We start from the raw sequence: 19680 nt of genomic DNA on the forward strand, positions 1-19680 counted from the left end.
ATATAGTAGTTTTTCCCTGGCAATTGCTTCACTAAAAAGTGCTTCTATGGAACCAGATTCTCTTTAGATCCAAATGAATTGAACTTAATGATCAAATGATCCAGACTATTAAAATTTGATCCAACAGCTATAATTATCATCATTTTTAGAGGATTTTCTATTTGTAACCGTTAGATTAAATTTCAAAAATCCGGATCATTTGATAAGTAGGTTCAATTCTTTTGGATCTGGAGGGGATCCGGTCCTGTGCTTCTATGCCCAAAAGCACAGGTAAGGAAGTAGAAATTCTCGTGTTTAGAATTTAGAGAGGGAAATTGTTGTGTTCGCTGAGAGGACTACGTCATCTATACGTTCAAACACAACCAAACAGAGCCCTTGTATATCAGACTTGGTTAAAGCAAGTTCGTGGTAAACTCATCCTATGTAAAGATTCGTTTTGAAGTGCTTTTAAAACAACCGAAAGCATTTTTAGTGAAAGTATTTTTGGGTTCGAAAATCACTGAAAGTGCATTTTAGAAAAACACAGTTCAGTATTTTTTTCCATAAAGTACTTCAAGTATTTTTTCAAGATTCACTTGCATATTGGTTTCAAAAGAACTTTCATCAAAAGCGTTTTCAATCATTTTAAAAGCACTTCTAAACACATCCTTAAGACCTCCAACACAAGAGTAAGGTCAAGTAGTGAGTTATCCTTTTGTAGGCGGTTGAAAAACATGCAAGTTTCTCAAGGAGTGGAAATATACAGTAACTTGAAATTGCTGGGTCTCACTTTAAGGTGCATGCGACCCCGGCCATACAAATGCTCAGTGTTACCAGAATCCCAACTTGTTCTTGACGCCTACCAAACATCTACACATTCTCAGTTTATTACTGCCTTCGATTCGGGATCGATTCTAGCATACAAAGTTGAACACAACAACACATAGAAATATCCTCACTTTTATGAGTGCGACTGTGCGTGCTCCGGCTTGTGGCTGAACTCGTAATCTAGATGAACAAAGGCGCGCTCGATTTCAGGCAGGAGCTCAAGCTTCTCCTGCAGCGTTTCCCCTATGTCATGAGCCTCTTGTAAGGGCATGTCTGCCGGCAGGACAATGTCAACCTCGACGAAGTAGTGTGAGCCAAAGGTGTAAGCCCGGACTGTATCGATATGGCGTATTGCCTCGTGATGGTTCCAGCAAAGGTATGTCAATTTTTGTAGATATTCGGGAGCAGCTGATCTTCCAACTAGCGAGTTCACATTTTCCAGCACAGTCAATGACCATGTGCGAATGGTGTACAAGGCCAGCTGCAACAATCCAAGGTCAAAACCCCATTAGCAAAATAATGGACATAGCATCAATTGAAATTTGACTTTAACACAAATCATAAGATAATCAACACCCAGGAGACGTCGGTTATTTGTGAACAAATGTTTGACAACCTCTCATCTAATATCTTGTTCGAACTGCTATGTACTTCATAAGATTTACCATCCCTCTACTAAATATGAAAGTTTCGACACTCTTAACATAAGAGTTCCCTATAGTTATTTGTGGTAAGGAAGGGTAGAAGAATGACGAGAGCAGGAAGCCACTTACAATGATGGCTCCAACGGGGTCCATCCAATCATCAAAATAATTAGCAAGGAGCACAGCAACGAGACCAATGATGTTAGTTATAACATCAAAGAAGTGATCCTGGGCATAAGCTTTAACAATTTCGTTCTTGAAACTGCGGCAGTAAAGCATCAGAAGGAATTTTACCAAAGTCACCGAGAGCATAATGCCCACGACCCATCGCTCTTGATTCTTGGTCAAGTTGAAGTCATCCTCCTAGTCAAACGTATAAATTTCAAAGTCAAGAGTGTTTATTTGAACAATCGATTGAAAAGATCATTTATTCAAGCTTCCAAGTGAACAAATATCTTAATCTGATTAATAACAGCTCATAATAACTTACATCAGAAACCAGTGTGCGCAATGACTCCAGGATGATCTGCAGTCCCAGGGTTGCCATGACAGAGGCAAAAACAAGGATTCCCTGCATTTTTTTTTCCAAGCTTCAGATTTGAGTATGATAGACATTTCACCAACTCCTCAAAAACAGATGAGAAAAATTATGACCTACAAGAATTCAAGCTAAGTATATCAACTGCTATATGTAGAACAAGTCTTTAAAGCAATGGCAAATAAACAAACCAAGCTATGGAAAAACAATCCATCTACCTAGAGAATCTGCTTGGCGTAAAGCTAAGGAAGAGTGCTTGTTGAGCCACACGACAAGTAGGTTTTTTGACAAACCACCCAACGAACTTAACAGGGATTAACCCGTGAGACTTCCTAGTTGGCACAAACACACACTTAGAATGTATGATCAACTTCTAAGTCCTAACACATGACAACAATTCATCACATACAATATCCAACGGCACTATAGACTGGCAGATAAAACGAAAATATTTCTACTTAAAAATATAGCCTAACTTACAGAAAACAAAGAAAGACAAAAGAAACCATCACAGGCTCTGATGGAAGAAAGCAAAGCGACCAAGATATGCCAATGAAAACTCCATATGGGAAACAAGGAAGACAATGGTCAAGCATATAGACAACGATATGAGGCAGCATGAATCAAGAAAGTATGGGAAATGGTTAGAACTTTGCTTAGATAGAATACATTAAACATGGATTAAGAAATACTGTCTAGCTATTTGAAAAAGTGGGAAAAAAAGCACTACCATGTACAGGTTATACAGATAACTTTGATCTTCACTCCCAAAAGAGAAGAGAAGATAGAAATTGTATCCAATCTCAACAATCGAGGGCGCCCAGTATGGGTGAACCCCGAACTCATTAATCGTTTAGACTGGAGAGCCACATGACTATTTAAGTTGCATGACTAAATTAGCAACCATGCTTTGGTGATTAAACCTATGATATTATATAACACTATAACAGTAATGTATATCCCCACAAAGAGCAGAAAGACAAAGAAAGGTCGTGGTGTATAGCTTTGAAGGCCGCATTAAACACAGAAAGCATCGTAATACAGTTTGAAACTATGGCTATAGCTACCATCAAGAATAGTACAGACACGTACCAACGGCTGCATTCTTTTCTTCCCAATAGGATACTGATATGGGCTAGGGGTTTGCATGGAGAATGCAGTAAACCACAAGATGAAGCCGGACAAAAGATCAAGCAATGAGTCCAATGTGGATGCAATGATGGCCAATGAACCACTTCTGACAGATGCATAAACTTTAGCCGCAAAAAGAACCATGTTTGCAATATTGGATATTCTGATGGCAAAAGTCTCGCTTTTTGCCAACTTTTCCTTCTCTTCCTGCAATAAAACTCGTTACATTTCAGTTTAAGTAATTCGAGTATATTGAGAAGAAGACAGAAAACATGATGCTATACCAACCTTTGACATTCCAGGAATAAAACCACGCTCCGCCAAGGCATCCATTTCAGTAAAGCCCTCGAGCATTTCTACCTGTTGTTGGTAATACTCCGCCACAGTATCCTCCGTCCCTAAGGCCATCAAGCAGAACAATTAAAATGGCACCTCATATGTTAATTGCATAATGTTTTTAACATAAAAATAACTACAAACAGTCTACGCATTTGCATATATCCCTTTGCCCCTTTCACCCTTCGCATGAACGGAAAACATGAAACCCCGTTCACCCTCCACAAAGATGATAAAATTATAAACTAAGACAGCAGCAAGTACTCAATACTCCCAACCACAATCCGAAAATGCTTTATTTACCCGAAGATCGACAACATACAAACAAACAGGTATAAATAAGTGAACTTACACTCTCAGTCAGTCTCAATGATCTAGCAATACCAAGGACAGCATACTGAAATTCAAGTAAACCCCATAAATTCTAAACTCCTCAACTCCTTCACTCCCCCCCCCCCCTCCCCAAATGTTTATAATTCACCTCTCCTTCGAGCTTTTCGAATACGAATTTATGCATAGCAAATTGAACCCTCCATCTGGAATCATATATACATATACAGAAAAGCAAAGGCTAAACTCCCACCACAAAAATTAATACGAATTTTTTAATTAACCAAAAACAAAAAAGCTGAGCTACCAAAAAAGAAAAATTCTCGGAGAACAGAACACTCAACGCAATATTCCCATTTCAGACCATACAAAGTAAATAAAAAAAAATAAAAAAAAACACAAATCACAATCAAATATTCCGGAGAAGGTGCGGAAAATTACCTAAAACCCCAAGGCAGTCATGGATTCCGCGCGGAGGCTTCTTCTCCTTGTGCTCCGACGACACCTCGAAGCCGTCGAAGTTCAACCGCCACGACCGGTCGACAATGCTCGACCCCTGCAACAGCGAGCTCTCCTCGTCGTAGTCGGGCGTCACCGGCTCCACCATTATCCCGGTCACCGTGTGTTAGAGAGAGAAAGAGAGGGAGAGAGAGAAGGCTAGGTTAGAGAGAGAGTGTGGGAGGAGCAGAGGAGCATTCGAGGGGCAGGAACTGAAAAACTCGATGAGGATCCGAGGGGTTTTTGGGAAACGGAAATTTATATTATGGCCCTGTTGTGGACCTTGTGGTCTGCATACTCGGAGAGTTAGGCGCCAGGGAAGTATGTGAGTTGCGAAAACGGAAAGTTCTGATCGCCATCTGATGCCACGTGGACGGCGACGAGGGGTTATGTCAAAAGGTTGATGGGAATGGAAAGGCATCTTTCGGATCTCTTCCACCAAATCTTACAGATCAAGTGATTCGAATTTTTAAAATTTAATCTAATAGTTAAAATTATTAACTTTTAAACAATTTTTATTTGTAACCGTTGAATCAAATTTCAAGAATTCGAATCACTCGATATGTGGGTTAGATCTGACGACGATCTCCACCGAAAGTAATAGACGGTGTCCCTGTGTCAGGGCCAGAGATTCTGGTTTACGTTGAATTCGGGTCACAGTCAATGCGGGTCCCAATTCTGGATAGGATTCTGGATTTGGGTTATTGGTGCGACGGAGGCGTAGGTAGACCTGCGCTTGAGGATCGTCGGATGGCTATCAGGTAGCGATTAACCAATGATGGCGCACTTGATCAGAAACTGGCAGAGTTGAAGTATGCTGAGTCAGAGTTGGTAGGCTGTTCGGTTTCGTGAGAATTGGAATGAGAGAGGTCGCAACATGTGTGGATTCGTTGGCCCACTTGTTGATGCATATCTAAACCAACGTTAGCCGTACATTTCCACTGTGCGTGCGTGACAACCTTTCATTTTAAATTTTTTGGAAAAGTACTTTTAGAAAACACTTTAGGTGGTTTCTACAAAAAAAAAAAAACATTAGTTATGTATTTTTTGTAAAAATATCTTTAAGGTACTGTTTGCTATGTGGGACGGAACGGAATAGAGTGGACAAGGCGTTCCATCTCACATTTAGTGCGTCTAAAATGGGTGGAACGAGTTGTTCCACGGGACGAGTTTTGAGTGAATTTTCGTTCCAACTCACCACCCTGGAACGACTCGTTCCACATTCATGGAACACAAAATTATAACCTCTTCGTCTCCTTCTTCTTCCTCCTTGTTTCTATCCGAGGGCATCTTTGCTCCCGCTCTGTTCCGTTCCGTCCTGTCCTGTCCCGTCTCATCTCATTTCGTTCCGTCCCGTCCCGTCTACATACCAAACGATACCAGTGTTTTTTAGAATTCACTTGTATTTTTATTAAAAACTGATTCCAACATTTTCATCCAAAATGTTTTTACTCATTTTATAACGCTTCTGAATGAGCTCCAAAACTTAAAAATACACACACAGACACACATAGAAAAGAGAGAAGTTTGAGGGAAATGGCAAATGAGAGAGAGATAAAAAAATGTGAGTTTTTTTAATTTTTTATTTTTTCAATTAAAGATGTTATGATAGATTTGAAAAAAAAAATATTTGGTATGTGTAAAACTACATTATTATCCATATTTTATTTTGTGATAGAATATCAAATTGTTTTTCATTTTTTTTTTAGTCGACAAAAATAATTTTGTGAATAGGTAGCTTAGATTTTGATGAATGTTGACCTCACTTACATAGAACCATGCAATTGAATTTTATGTACGACTAGTCGCTTTGTAGTTTGTCAATTTTGCGTGACATCAAGCGCTGAATAATTGATAGTGAAAAGTTTGAATAATTTGTTCCTCAATAATTTTGTTACGAGAAATGTGTAGACCAAAAAGCACTTTACTTTTGTTAGCTGAGCTAAACACAAATATGCTCAGACATAAAGTTTTAGACTTTAACTTGTCTAGTAAAGTGGAGATTTGAGTGTCAAGATATTAAATTTTATGGTCACTAATTTATGATACAACTTAGAGAAAATGCAAATAACATGACATGTAAATTAGGAATACAACTAGACTTCAGTATTAAGAGAGAGAACCCTAGATAGCCATAGAGGGGGGTTTGCCAATGATAAGAAAGAGAATCGACTTAGAGAGGGTAGATGTAAGGTAATTGTTGTTAGAGTAAATGTAAAAATATAGAAAATAATCCAAATGATGACTTTGAGGTACGACTTGAATCATTTCCTTAAAGTTTTATTTGCCCCCACTCGAATGAGTTCGTTAAAGGGTTCTTGGCAAATCACTTACAGGATACAATAAAATATGAAATATTCGATTAGCAAAACCGAACTGTATTCCCTTAGAAATAACTAGAAAGAAATTGTATAAATGTGATGGAGAGAGAATAAAGAGCAAAGAAATTGTGTAGATAACAAAATTCTTAATTGTGTGTAAAACATTATGTCACAACAGGTATTTATAGAAATTAAAGCACTCATTCATTTTGGTTGAAGATATACAACTTTTATTAAGTGTGTTGACCCAAAAGACATGTCCAATTTCAGAAATTAATATTGACTGGTTGCATCCTTTTAATTTTACTCATACTGTTTGAGTATATTCTCATCTTTACCTAGCACAAGGCCTTTTGGGAGTTCACTGGCTTAGGGTTCCGTTGGAACTCCGAAGTTAAGCGAGTAGCGCGCGAGAGCAATCCCATGATGAGTGACCCACTGGGAAGTTCTTCTGTGAGTTCTTAGAAACAAAACCGTGAGGGTGTGTTGGGGCCCAAAGCGGACAATATCATGCTACGGTGGAGTTGGGCCGGGGAAGTGGTCCCGCCCGGGCGGGGATGTGACAATTTGGTATCAGAGGCTAACCCTGGTCCTGATGTGCTGACGAGGATGTCGGGCCCCTAAAGGGGGTGGATTGTGACATCTCACATCACCTAGGGGAGTGCTCCTTATATGTATATTCTCATCTCTACCTAGCACGAGACCTTTTGGGAGCTCACTGGCTTCGGGTTCCGTTGGAACTCCGAAGTTAAGCGAGTAGCGCGCGAGAGCAATCCCATGATGGGTAACCCACTGGGAAGTTCTCGTGTGAGTTCCTAGAAACAAAATCGTGAGGGTGTGCTAGGGGCCCAAAGCGGACAATATCGTGTTACGGTGGAGTTGGCCCGGGAAGTGATCCCGCCTGGGCCGGGATGTGACACCTAATTGGATCTAAGGCGAGCATGCGGTGCAAAGGTGAACATACACGTGAAATACGAGCCCTGACCCTGGGTGAGCACTAACACCAGGGTGCAACAATAATGAGCAGACTACATGCATAAATATAAACATGCCATAACCATTCAATAATCCTAGTCAACATAATAAACATACAAGTGCATCCCGTAGGATTATTTTGGCATTTCACAGCAATATAACATTTCTTATAATATATTTAATCATGGCATAACAGGCGTAATATCAATCTAAAAACAATAGTGGCATGATATGCATAAATCAATTCAAAGCATTTGTGGAAATTATAAGGTTTATATATATATATATATATATATATATATATATATATATATATATATATATATATATATATATATATATATATATATATATATATATACGAAAACAAAATGCACACTCACTGATACGTGGTCGGATCATAGCCTCCTAACCTCGCTTGACCTCATGCATCCTTAGGATAATTTTCACCTATATGTGAAATAACTAAACTAATAAATTAAATAGGACATATTAAAAAAGGCTAGGTAAATCTCCCATACTTCGCTCAAACGGAAGGTTTAATTATATGAAAATGATCTACACGAAGTCATAGATCCGTACGTGTCAAGCACTCGCCGGCTAGCCCAAGGCCACATGCGCCCTTACACGCAGGCCACACACCTGACAGAGACTAATGGACGTTAGGAATATTCCGTTAGAAGTGACGGAATATTTCGTTGAATAGTAACAATGTTACCTGACGTCGTTAGAATATTCTGTCAACTTTGACAGAATATTCTTCGTCTTCTCCGGTGAGCCTCACCGTCCGTCGCCGTCTAGTTCGCCAGAAACTGGGAAAAATTTCAAAGCTTTATATCTTCTTCATTTCTCAACCATTTTTTATGCACTTTATATGGAAATGAAGCCTATGAAGAGTAGAACAAGATTGTACCTTTCAAAAGTCCAAAAATGTATGGGAAATGGTTTGAAAAAGCCTCGAAAGGTTCGGCCTAAACTTCTACTCCTCGAACTCGCTTGTTTCGATGTCAACTCAATTCCAAACTTAGTCTAGAGACCCTAGGGAGTTGTGTAAAAGCTTCCCCACGTCCTAAAACCTTGTAACTCTGCCTGAAACTCATTGGAGGAAAACTTACTGAGTCAGACATTCTGAGTTAACTGTTCAAAACTGGATCATTTCACCATCGCCTGGTATGGCTGGGTTCATGGGTTCGAGAGGAGTACAATGGTGGAGTTTGTGAGCTCGATCTGAGAGATTTGGTGTTTGTTTAAGAAAGTTACAGAGAGAAGATAGGTTACGGGGTGAGAGAGAAAAGAGAGAGAGAATGTGTGTGTTCTTATTCGGGGAGAGGTGTGAGGAGTGGGTTCTCTGATTGGTGAGGGAATTGTGGAGAGATGTTGATTGGTGAAGAGTGACATAAGGGAAAAAGATTGGTTGTGAGGGTTTTAGGGCACACGAGACAATTTTTAAAAGAAGAAAATGATAAGGTTTTCAGATTTTGGTACAATAAGTCATACGCAAAAATCCGTCTCCTTATCAAAAACAGTGTTTCCAACACTAATAAATTAGCACACACGTATGCACAATTCTACCCGTTGTTAACATACTTTGAATAAGCGTAACTTTTTCGTTACAAATCCGCTTCAGATCTAATTCGCGCTTACGCGATCGTAACGACTAGCACTATTTAATTACGCTACTGGGAAAATAAAATAAGTGTTGAATACTACATCCACATCACATTGCCAACCAGGGCAGAAATGTCAATTTACACACTCGAGAAGAAATTACATAGAAAATTAGGGATGGGTCATCACATATATATATTATATTTATTATTGAAGTCTCTGGAAAGTGATCATCTCTGGATCTCTTCCACCAAAGCCTGCGGATCAAGTGATCTGGGCCCTTGAAATTTGATCCAACGACTAAAAACAGAGGGCATTTTTAAAAGTAATAATAATTTTAGCCGTTGAATCAAATTTCAAGAGCCCATATCACTTGATCCACGGGCTTTGGTGGAAGAGATCTGGAGAGGATTTCTTTCCGAAATCTCTAACAACTGCACACCAACTAATCATGTTTGTAGTTTGTACCAACTGATATAGGCGAGATTGGGATTGGTAGGAGCATTACCGGAGGTAGGCAGAGTGGTTGCAAGGATAACATTCAATCCGTCAACGAACTAAAATAAGTTATGGCCAACTAAGAAGGGTTTCATTTGACAAGTCCAAAGAAAATAGTTGGACTCTATGAGTTTAAGAAAGTGAGCAATATTGGACCCCAAGAAGATGAGCTATCAAAGGTAGAGGAAGAAGAGTCTTCAGATGAGCCAACAATAATGAGGAAGTTGTGGGGAAGACAACAAGAGGAAAGAAACTTGCTAGGGTTGGCAGTAGAGGGAAAAGAGCCGAAAGGGGAAAAAAATAGGGCTAGTATAATAACCTAAACGATCGATACCATATAAAAACTTTAAATCAATTATTAAAGGGAAGATTAATATAAAAAAAATTCTTAAAGGAAAGGAGAATATTAAAAATTTTTTTTTTTAAAGGAAATGAAACTCCAAATTCAAATCTCCTTTCCACACACAAATAGAGAAAATTAACAAAAAAATAAGGCTAGTAGCAGAGCGCAGGGGGCCGAGAGAGGAAAAAAATAGGGCCAGTATAATAACCTAAACGACTGATACCATATAAAAACTTTAAATCGATTCTTAAAGGGGAGATTAATAAAAAATAAAAAAAAGGGTAAATTACATAGTATCCCCTCAGATTTGAGATCTATTACAACCTCATATAACATCTTTAAAACATTTCAATTTCATACATTTACTTATCATTTTATTTCAATTTCATACATTCGTGAGAAAATCTGTTAAGTGATGACGTGGCAAATATAAGGTGCTGATAAGGCTGCCAACTTTGCATCAAGTAAATAAAAAATAATAATAAAGGATTAGTTATTTAAAAAACCATTTTTTAATAATTAAAAACTTTAAGAATGAAAAAGAGGATCTGGATTCTGGGGTAAAGGATTTTGGCCTTCTTCGTCCCCAATATCATCACCACAACCCGACGGAAAAAGAGGTCTTCGATGTCGTACTTGTCTGCTAACTACGCTTCCAATTACCACCACAACAACCTGAGATCTCACAACTCGCGTCGTAGCTTGGTCGATTACGTCACTCCGAGTTCGATCTCGACACGACTCAGCAGATCAAGAGGCTGATTTGGCAACAGGGCATCACCCATTTCAGCCTCAACGCCTCGATTTCGTTCGACGAGGTAGATGTGGACAACCCCCGTGCCTAGATGTTCCCGCGCTGAAGCTCTATGCAATTTGTGACTGACGAGGTCGCAACAGACTTGCCAAAGACAGTGATTGACGGCGAAAAGCCGTAGCGGTGCAAAAGGCTGCTGAAGCTGTCGTGGCGGCATCTTCTGCGATGAAAGAAGTCGATGAGGCGGGAGAAGATAAGGGAAATGATGCATAGTCGACAGAGACAGGTGCGGCATCGAGGACGGGAGAGCCGGTGAGGTTACCGTTGATGAAATTGTTGGAGACGGACTACCAGATGGGGATGGAGGCGGCGACGGAAGATTCTTGTTGCATACAAGCACAGAGCAGATGGGGATGGAATATAGGAGGACATGGGGTTATTGGGGATGGGTGAATGCGGCTGGGGATGGGGAAGACATGGGTTTTAGGGTTTTTTTTGTTTTTTTTTAATACTTTTTTTAATTAATTATTTTTAAATTCATAATTTTTTTTTTTTTGCCACATGTTATAAATGTGGCAGCCAACCACGTGACATAAATATGGCTGCTGCGTTAGCTCTTAACGGAACAATAGATGAAAAATTTAACAGAGATATTATTTTGAAATAAAATGGTACATGAGGTATGAAAGTGAAATGTTTTAAAGATATTGTATGAGGTTGTAATAAACCTCAAACATAAGGAAGTACTATGTAATTTACCCAAAAAAAAATAATAAGGAAAGGAGAATCCAAATTCGAATTCCTTTCCACACACAATTAGAGAAAATTAACAAAAAAATAGGGTTGGTAGCAGAGGGAAGAGGGCTGAGAGAGGATAAAAATAAAGCCAATATAATAACTTAAATGACTGATACCATATAAAAACTTTAAATCAATTCTTAAAGGGAGTCTTAACGAAACACTTATGTTACTGTTTATTTTTAACGTTAAGGATATTTTAACTCTAAAAAGTCATTCCTGATACTATTCACTCATAATACTTTTTTGTCATTTTGGTTAAAACTTAAAGTTTTATAGCCATTTTCGTTAATTTTCCTATCCTTTTAAAGGGAAGATTAATAAAGAAAATATTCTTAAAGGAAAAAAGAATATAAAAAAAAATATTCTTAAAGAAAATGAGAATCCAAATTCGAATCCCCTTTCCACGCACAATTAGAGAAAATTAACAAAAAATTATAGTGCTGCAAAATATAATAATCTCCCAAACTATTAACAGTAATTTAAAGTTACCCTCTGTATGCATTATTTGCAGCCACCAAAAGTGTAACCGCGGCAATAAGTTCGTTGATATTATGTCATAAATACAGCACTCACAGTGACAATAATTCCCTAACAAAACACTATCAGAGTCTATCATAGTATAAACAAAGAGGGAAGATAATTTAACCTCAAAGATTTCACCTTAATTAGATCATCATCCGAATTATCCTCACCACCAACTTTGGTTTTTTTCTCACAACATCATCAGATGGTCCAACTACTCCACTCTTCCGCTGCCAAAAACATCAAAGTTCTGATCCAACACTCAAAACCCTCAGTCCAATTCCTCTGAAAATTCCCCGAAAATCATGTCCTCCTTGTTCCTGATCCTGTTTATAATCTCCCATTCCCTCTGTGTTTTTGTTAATTCAGCCGGCGAAGTCAACGACTCTCTGACGTTGTTATGGCCGCTGCCGGCCGAGTTCACCTTCGGGAACAAGACCCTCTCCGTCGACCCGGCGCTCTCGCTGGTTGTTGGCGGGAACGGCGGCGGCTCCGGCATTCTGAAGTTGGGTTTTGATCGGTACAGAGAGATTGTATTCAAGAACAATCATGGGGTTTTAGCTTTGAATACACTGGGGGGAAGTAGACAGAGTTATGATATTAGTAAGCTGAGAATTGTGGTTGAATCGGCCGACGAAGATGTGAGTTGGGTTTTTGCTGAAATTTGTAATTTGTTTCTGTTTTTGGGGAAATGATTGTGGGTTTTGGTTTTTGATTGTGTGTTTTGTGTTTGTTTGTAGCTTCAACTTGGTGTGGATGAGAGCTATACTTTGTTTGTGGTGAACAATGATGGCAAATCGATTGTTGGTGAGGCGACGATCGAGGTAAATTGATGATTGGATGTTGCGGTTTTTCGATTATTTCGTGTTTGATGGCCATTTGAATCGGAAAAAGATGATAATTTGTTGAGCATTTGAAAGATTAAATGGTTAATGCTGCATTACCATGTCCCGAAAATCTTAAGCTTGAACGGGGACCAATGTATATAAAGCAGAACACATATTGCTGTCCCCGCTTGCATTGACTGCACTGCATGGAGTTAACAGACGACCAGGGTTTTGAACCGTGGAATTGGAACTCTTGTACCATGTTAGACCATTGTGTATTGCAGTTCTGTAGTATATCCTGTGGCTTTGACTAGTATAGGACGATAGGTTGCATTAAGATCATAATCAATTAATCATGACTTACATTTTAGATTAATTGAATACCAAAATAATGGTATGGTTGTGCTGTAGCTCCGCGGATGTTGATTTTTGTTCCCATTTTGGTTGCAGGCGAACACTGTGTATGGTGCTCTGCGGGCTTTGGAGGTATGTATGCTTTTTGCTAATTTCATTACGAATTAGGCATGTCCATGTACACGCTCAAGTACATAAACAAGTGTGTTTTCTTTCATTGTGAATTGGACATGTTCATGTACATAAATAAGAGTGTTGCCTTTCACTGTGAACTGGACTGCAACATGACTTCCAATAAGGAAAGCGAGGGAGTGGTAGTGAAAAGCTAATCCATTATCATCCAGTTAAAGGATAGAAGTAGAATCTGCACAGATGATAATCACATTTCCTCCCCATGCTCTCTTGCACTGTGGTGCACGAGGGGTCACTTAGCTGAACCTTTGTTGGGGTTGTAACTGCCAGTAAATGTTACTGGGGATACTGTTGATTGTCCTGCAATAAGAGTAAACAGATATGCATCCATTGCCATAACTTGTTCCTCTCACTGGTGTCTCCTTATGTCAGCTTAGCAATATCATTTCTTAGCTTCCATTCCTATAACATCGGAACTTTTTCTATGGTTAGATGGGTGTAATTACTGTACTTGAAGCCCTGAATAGCCGATGAGACCCACATGATAGGTGCTCAAGCTGTGCCATTTAGAAATGGTAGAATAATGTCATATGCTCCTCTGCTAAGTCTGGTGGTTGACAAAAAACTTGCTTGAATTGATACGATATATGATCTGTAGTGGTTGAGTTATAGAAAAACTAGAAGACATAGCTGGTCTGATAATTTGTATGCATGATAGGATGCTTAAAAATTCTCTCATTTTTTGTAAATAGGCATGGCTTTGTCTTGTTCGGTCTCTTCCTTATTCATTCTTCTCTTCTGCCATTGTCTAGACATTCAGCCAGTTGTGTACTTTTGATTATGGGAGTAAATCTGTACAAGTAAATAAGGCACCCTGGTACATAAAGGATAGTCCAAGGTTTGCATACCGAGGACTTTTGATTGGTAAGCCGCAATTTTTCATGTGAAAGAAGGATTTCTATGCAAAGTTCACGAATTAGTTTGTCCTATAATATTTCTGAGTGCCTATCCTGTTGACACTTTTCCAGATACATCAAGGCACTATTTACCAATTGAAGTGATTAAGCAAGTGATCCAGTCGATGTCGTATGCTAAACTTGTAAGATATGCTACTTGGAAGGATTTTTTACTTGTTTTACATCATCTGCTTCTCAAATTTTTTGTCATGTGATACTGATGTTGAGAATTACATTAAGTAGAATGTTCTTCATTGGCACGTCATAGATAGAGAGTCTTTTCCTTTAGAAGTACCTTCCTATCCAAAATTGTGGAATGGTGCGTACACAAAATGGGAGCGCTACACGGTTGAGGATGCAATTGAAATTGTCAAGTAAGGTTTCTTTACTGTAGATTATGCAATCCTCATTAACTTTTGAACTCTAAATGCTTTCAAGGAAAAAAAAAAGAAACCCTTTATCATGCTTATCTTATGTGCAGTTCTTGCTTTCTTATTGTTTCATATACTAATTTTGTGTTCTTTCCATATTTTGACGTGGTAATGTGAAGCTTTGCCAAAACAAGAGGTGCGCAGACAATCGTTGTTTCCTTACTGGGCCAGAAAACAAGCTTACATTCTTCATTATTCCATTTTGTTTATATAGCCTAGATGTGGGACATTATATTGCATAAGGGGTAAAAGGATTTTGCATATTTTACATGATCATTTTGGATGTTTTGTGGCAGGCATCAATGTTATGGCCGAAGTAGATGTCCCTGGTCATGCAGAGTCATGGTAAAAACCTTTCTTAATATCAACTGTTGTCCAGTAGCTTTTTTTTCTGATCTAGAATTAGATAGTTAATTAGCGTGGTCTCACCAAATGAAAGGACCTTACCTTACTTACCTATGATTTCTTCAGTAATTATTGCCTTACGGCTTTCTGTGAACTTTGGGAGAAGATGCTTCCCTTTCAATATTTTAGTCAATTTTTTTCTGTATAAAAGGGTAAACCTTTTCCTATGGAGGTCGATCTTGATTCTTGAATAACTCCTTCTGCTAAAGGTTAAAATGATTTTGAGAGAACGATAATGTGCGTACTTCATACCGCTATCTAGTTTCATCTTATGGAGAAAATTCTCTCATTTACTACTACTTGGTCTGGCTGATCTGAAGCTTTTTGTCTTTGGTAATTTATCTTTTTGCCTTTAGGCTTTACCACATGGTGTTCACTTTCTGGGAACTTAAAATTAGAATTAGCAAAAAGATTAGAACTTTCTACATTGCACTCTCCTTGAAGAATTATGCTTTTCAGTTATCTGTTGAAAACTACTTATTCTTGAAAGATCTACCTGTTCTTGATCCTCATGTGCAGGGGCACTGGGTATCCTGATCTTTGGCCTTCCCCTTCCTGCAGAGAGCCACTTGATGTTTCGAAGGACTTAAGTTTAGATGTGATTTCTGGAATTCTGACAGGTTAACCTCGTGATAACATCTCTGTGTGTGTGTGTGTGTGTGTGTGTGTGTAAGTACTTTGGAAAGTTTTGCCTTTATCTTGCATAAACCTATGAAAGTTTAATTTCTATTGTACAGATATGAGAAAGATTTTTCCCTTCGAGCTGTTCCACTTGGGCGGTGATGAAGTTAATACAAGTAAGTTAAAAGTGACATTTGTTCTAAGCTAAGTTTCTGCAATCATGTTGTTTACAAAGAACTAATATGAAGGGAACATATTGCTTTCTTCTTTTACAATCCATGAGTACAAGGGAATAAATAAGTTTAATTAAACAGAAACGAAACAATTATTGTTCATTATCCTTCCAAGAATTTGGAGTACAAAATGTTCATATCACCTACATTGAGATACTGTTACTTGTAAGTGGGCAGATGACGTTCTGCCTTTTGCAAAATATGATGGATATGTGAGAGAAGGGATTAATATTTCTAGGAACTCTAACGTAAACTTGTATGGCAATAAATTTTCAGTGTTAAGGCATTAGTGTTTTGGCTTTTAGAAACTACTTTGCTGTTACATTGGTTTCACCTTTAGGGCATTTGTTTTTGGGAAATGATTTCTGGCACACCTTTCTCCCCTTACTCACCCCTGTAATTATATGTCGTGTGCATAATCTCTCTCTCTCTCTCTCTCTCTCTCTCTCTCTCTCTCTCCCCATCCTTTTATACCATCTGATGTTATTTCAATATTGGCAGCTTGTTGGAACACCACCCAACATGTGAAGCAATGGTACGTACTTCGTTTGTCTTTATTCATCATCTTTCGGATCTTATAGGATTTGCATGTAACACTTGTACCTTTCAAACTATGATAACTTGAAATCACTACAAAATACTTTAACAACTTGACTTACAGTCACACAATCTTAAACTGGCTAAAGTTTCTATTGAGCATGTACTGATTTACTTACAACCATCATGCCAACCTCAGATGATTTGTTTAGCCATGATTGATTTGTGTTTGATATGTTTGTTGGACTTTATATCTGTAGGCTTGAAGAGCGGAACATGACTACTAAAGATGCATATCAGTATTTTGTTATTAAAGCACAAGAAATAGCAATTTCAAAGAATTGGACCCCGGTAAACTGGTATGTCCAAAATCATTTCATTGATTTGTTACCGTGGTTTGAAATTTGTTTTTTTTCTTTGCATTGACTTGCATGGAAAATTTGGGGGCAGTGTTTTTTTCTCACTCGTAAGTTTTTGCCAAAGGCAAATTTGAACCACATTATTGCTAGCCCATTGTGAGGCCTTAGCCTACCCCCTTCCTTTTTAGTATACATAATATCGTTAGTTCAAAAAAACAAAAAAAAAAAATTCTTGCTAGGATCTTCATCAGGTTAAAGTTATCAATCGTTGATTGTTAAATAAAGGGGTTAAAATCCAATGAGTGATCATTGTTCTTGTTTCTCAATACTGTAAGAATCATGTGACAGATGTAATTTTCTCTACGCAGGGAAGAAACCTTCAATACCTTCCCATCGAAGCTCAATCCCAAGACCGTAGTGCATAACTGGTGATTTTCTTCCCCATGCACATTTTCTGTGATGGCATCAAGCGAAGCACTAACCGTTTTAAGCACTTTCTAATTTTCTAAATCCAATAGGTTGGGCTCAGGGGTTTGTCCAAAGGCAGTTGCCAAAGGTTTCAGATGTATTTTCAGCAATCAGGGTGTTTGGTATCTTGACCATCTAGATGTCCCTTGGGATGTTACGTACAATGCTGATCCACTTGAAGGAATTACTGATATTTCTCAGCAAAAGCTTGTTATCGGAGGAGAAGTATGTATGTGGGGGGAGACAGCTGATACGTCAGATGTTCAGCAAACAATTTGGCCTCGAGCTGCAGCTGCTGCAGGTAAGTAGTGAAAGTTGTTACACCGTAGATTTCATTTGATGCCTATCTTACCATTTTTTTTAAATCTGATTTGAATCATTTGAAGACTGTCAAATTTGATTTAATGGCATTTCGTTTTCCTTGTAGAACGCTTGTGGAGCAGGAGGGAGGTAACATCTCATGGAAATAGTTATGCAACAGCACTATCTCGGCTACAATACTTTAGATGTCTCTTAAACAGACGTGGAGTTCAAGCTGCTCCAGTAACAAACTTCTTTGCTCGAAGTCCACCAACTTGGTCTGGATCATGCTACGATCAATAATACTTCCAATTGTTATGGGATAGTGCTATTCACACGCCAATTTTTACTTCCCCACACACTTGTTATTTGTTGGCCATTGATCTTCTTCAATTCATTCGATCTGACGGTCAAAAATTGAGAGGGACGTGTGAGAAGTAGAAATGAGTGTGTGGATAACACTACCCTTGTTATATTAAGTGATTTCACGAGTGGTAAGATTCCCTTCCAATGTTCTACTAATAAACGAACCGTTATAGAATGCAGTGTTTCTCTCGCTTGAACATGCATTGCCTATTTATTGCATGATAGCTATTGTTGTGGGTTTGATCAGCCAGATTTGAAGGTTTAGAATCACAAAATATGGTCATTGTATTTGGCAAAATATGTTGTCGTTGAGTATAAATTACTAATATGATTGAATTTCCTACCTCTTCCTGTCTAGCATTTCTGTGTTTTCGTGTGGTGACAGTCCGATCACGATGGCATTGGGTCGAATTCTGTCAGTCATATGATATCTGTGATGCATACCAAATTTTCATCACACGGGTTTCTGAAGGTCATATACCGAGCTTAAGAAATGTGTGAATTTTGGGGACTTTTTAGGTTCATGTCTTCATGATGTCGCTTTTGAATGTGAAAATTAGCAAAGCGTAGCAATCATCTGCATTTGGATCTCTCGTTTCCCACCTACAGAAAAACGTTCGTGAATCTACAGAAAAAGCCTAATATCCTCGCCACTAGGATATTGGATCACGTGCCAAAAAGTTTTAGGGCTTTTTGAATCTCTTGTTTCCCACTTGTAGAACAACGTTTGTGAACTTATGGCAATGTTTTCAATCATTACATTTGATGGTTGTGATTGATAAGATTATAATTGAGGTCGCCGATAATTTCTGAGAGCGAACGTGTTAGACACAATAATTGTTATTCAAAATAAGCCCAAGCCCAATTTATTATAAGTTCATAAAAAATAACAATCACATACGTGCAATTTAATTGGATTAATCTAGTTCAGGCCCGAGCCAACAAACATAGCTCTATCGACTACTCTCATTCCTCATGTCGTTTTTTATATTAAAAGAAAAAAAGTGGTCAACTATTCACAACAATTGTTAGGCACCCGAGTCCCACATAAATAAAACAACTTATAATAATGCATACACGCGTGAACGACTGATACTAACACAACTTTTTGAATAATCGTTTCTAAACAGATCATTTTGAAATGTGCAATTTCAATTTGGTGGGTAACAATGGCTTTCAAACTTCGACCCATACTTTGAATCGAACTTTTATGATATTACCAAATACCAATGAAATAATGAAAGTCGTTTCCATTCTAACTTGGAAGGCAAGGATTTGATTATCTGAATCTTACACTAGTCAGTTATATGTTGATAGTGCACTGGTCAAGATTCAAACACTACCAATTTTGGGAGTTTTGTTTTTGACTACCAATAACCAATTCTTTTGGACCAACCAATTACCAATTTTAGAATTTTAAATCTTCACCATAAAAATATAACCAAAACAAGAAGAAAAACACAAAATAAAATATGGAATCGTCATTGATTAATTAATAATTGTAACATGAAGATCTCATTATATATTGTACGTTGTGGGAGATGATCGTGATTCAGTTGGTTAAAAATACTCACCGTGCACTCGA

General features: G+C 38.2%; 2 protein-coding genes and 1 long non-coding RNA gene across 3 annotated transcripts; 1 reads left to right on the plus strand and 2 right to left on the minus strand.

Moving 5' to 3' along the window:
* Positions 1-669: 669 nt before the first annotated feature.
* Positions 670-5723, minus strand: LOC137733949 (metal tolerance protein 11). The gene is made up of 6 exons (XM_068473168.2): positions 4228-5723; positions 3409-3518; positions 3082-3327; positions 1942-2022; positions 1581-1814; positions 670-1288 (listed from the first exon to the last, which is right to left on the minus strand). Exons 1-6 carry the CDS (start codon positions 4391-4393, stop codon positions 941-943), a joined length of 1185 nt encoding a protein of 394 aa, XP_068329269.1. The 5' UTR covers positions 4394-5723; the 3' UTR covers positions 670-940.
* Positions 5724-7954: 2231 nt separating this feature from the next.
* LOC148695927 (uncharacterized) lies at positions 7955-8974 on the minus strand. Its single transcript, XR_015964071.1, has 4 exons — positions 8494-8974; positions 8299-8392; positions 8163-8222; positions 7955-8030 (listed from the first exon to the last, which is right to left on the minus strand). It is a non-coding gene; the product is annotated as an uncharacterized LOC148695927 (long non-coding RNA).
* A 3192-nt stretch (positions 8975-12166) lies between these two features.
* On the plus strand, positions 12167-18438 carry LOC137733874 (beta-hexosaminidase 1). The gene is made up of 15 exons (XM_068473076.2): positions 12167-12747; positions 12847-12930; positions 13384-13419; positions 14232-14343; positions 14448-14518; positions 14619-14749; positions 14926-14942; positions 15103-15151; positions 15731-15831; positions 15949-16008; positions 16567-16600; positions 16863-16961; positions 17330-17389; positions 17480-17730; positions 17857-18438. Exons 1-15 carry the CDS (start codon positions 12412-12414, stop codon positions 18030-18032), a joined length of 1617 nt encoding a protein of 538 aa, XP_068329177.1. The 5' UTR covers positions 12167-12411; the 3' UTR covers positions 18033-18438.
* The last annotated feature ends 1242 nt before the right edge of the window (positions 18439-19680 follow it).

This window comes from Pyrus communis, chromosome 7, assembly GCF_041283825.1.
Source record: "Pyrus communis isolate YQ-2024b chromosome 7, ASM4128382v1, whole genome shotgun sequence".
NCBI classification, from domain to species: Eukaryota; Viridiplantae; Streptophyta; class Magnoliopsida; order Rosales; family Rosaceae; genus Pyrus; species Pyrus communis.

Bases quoted from the DNA above. Each gene is read 5' to 3' on its own strand.
- LOC137733874 (XM_068473076.2), top strand. From the start codon at position 12,412: ATGTCCTCCTTGTTCCTGATCCTGTTTATAATCTCCCATTCCCTCTGT. The intron at 13,420-14,231 runs GTATGTATGCTT...GCCATTGTCTAG, and splicing joins GTGCTCTGCGGGCTTTGGAG to ACATTCAGCCAGTTGTGTAC. The intron at 16,009-16,566 runs GTAAGTTAAAAG...CAATATTGGCAG, and splicing joins CGGTGATGAAGTTAATACAA to CTTGTTGGAACACCACCCAA.
- LOC137733949 (XM_068473168.2), bottom strand. From the start codon at position 4,393: ATGGTGGAGCCGGTGACGCCCGACTACGACGAGGAGAGCTCGCTGTTG. The intron at 3,519-4,227 runs GTAATTTTCCGC...TGATGGCCTTAG, and splicing joins TGACTGCCTTGGGGTTTTAG to GGACGGAGGATACTGTGGCG. The intron at 2,023-3,081 runs GTACGTGTCTGT...AAAAAAATGCAG, and splicing joins AGAAAAGAATGCAGCCGTTG to GGAATCCTTGTTTTTGCCTC.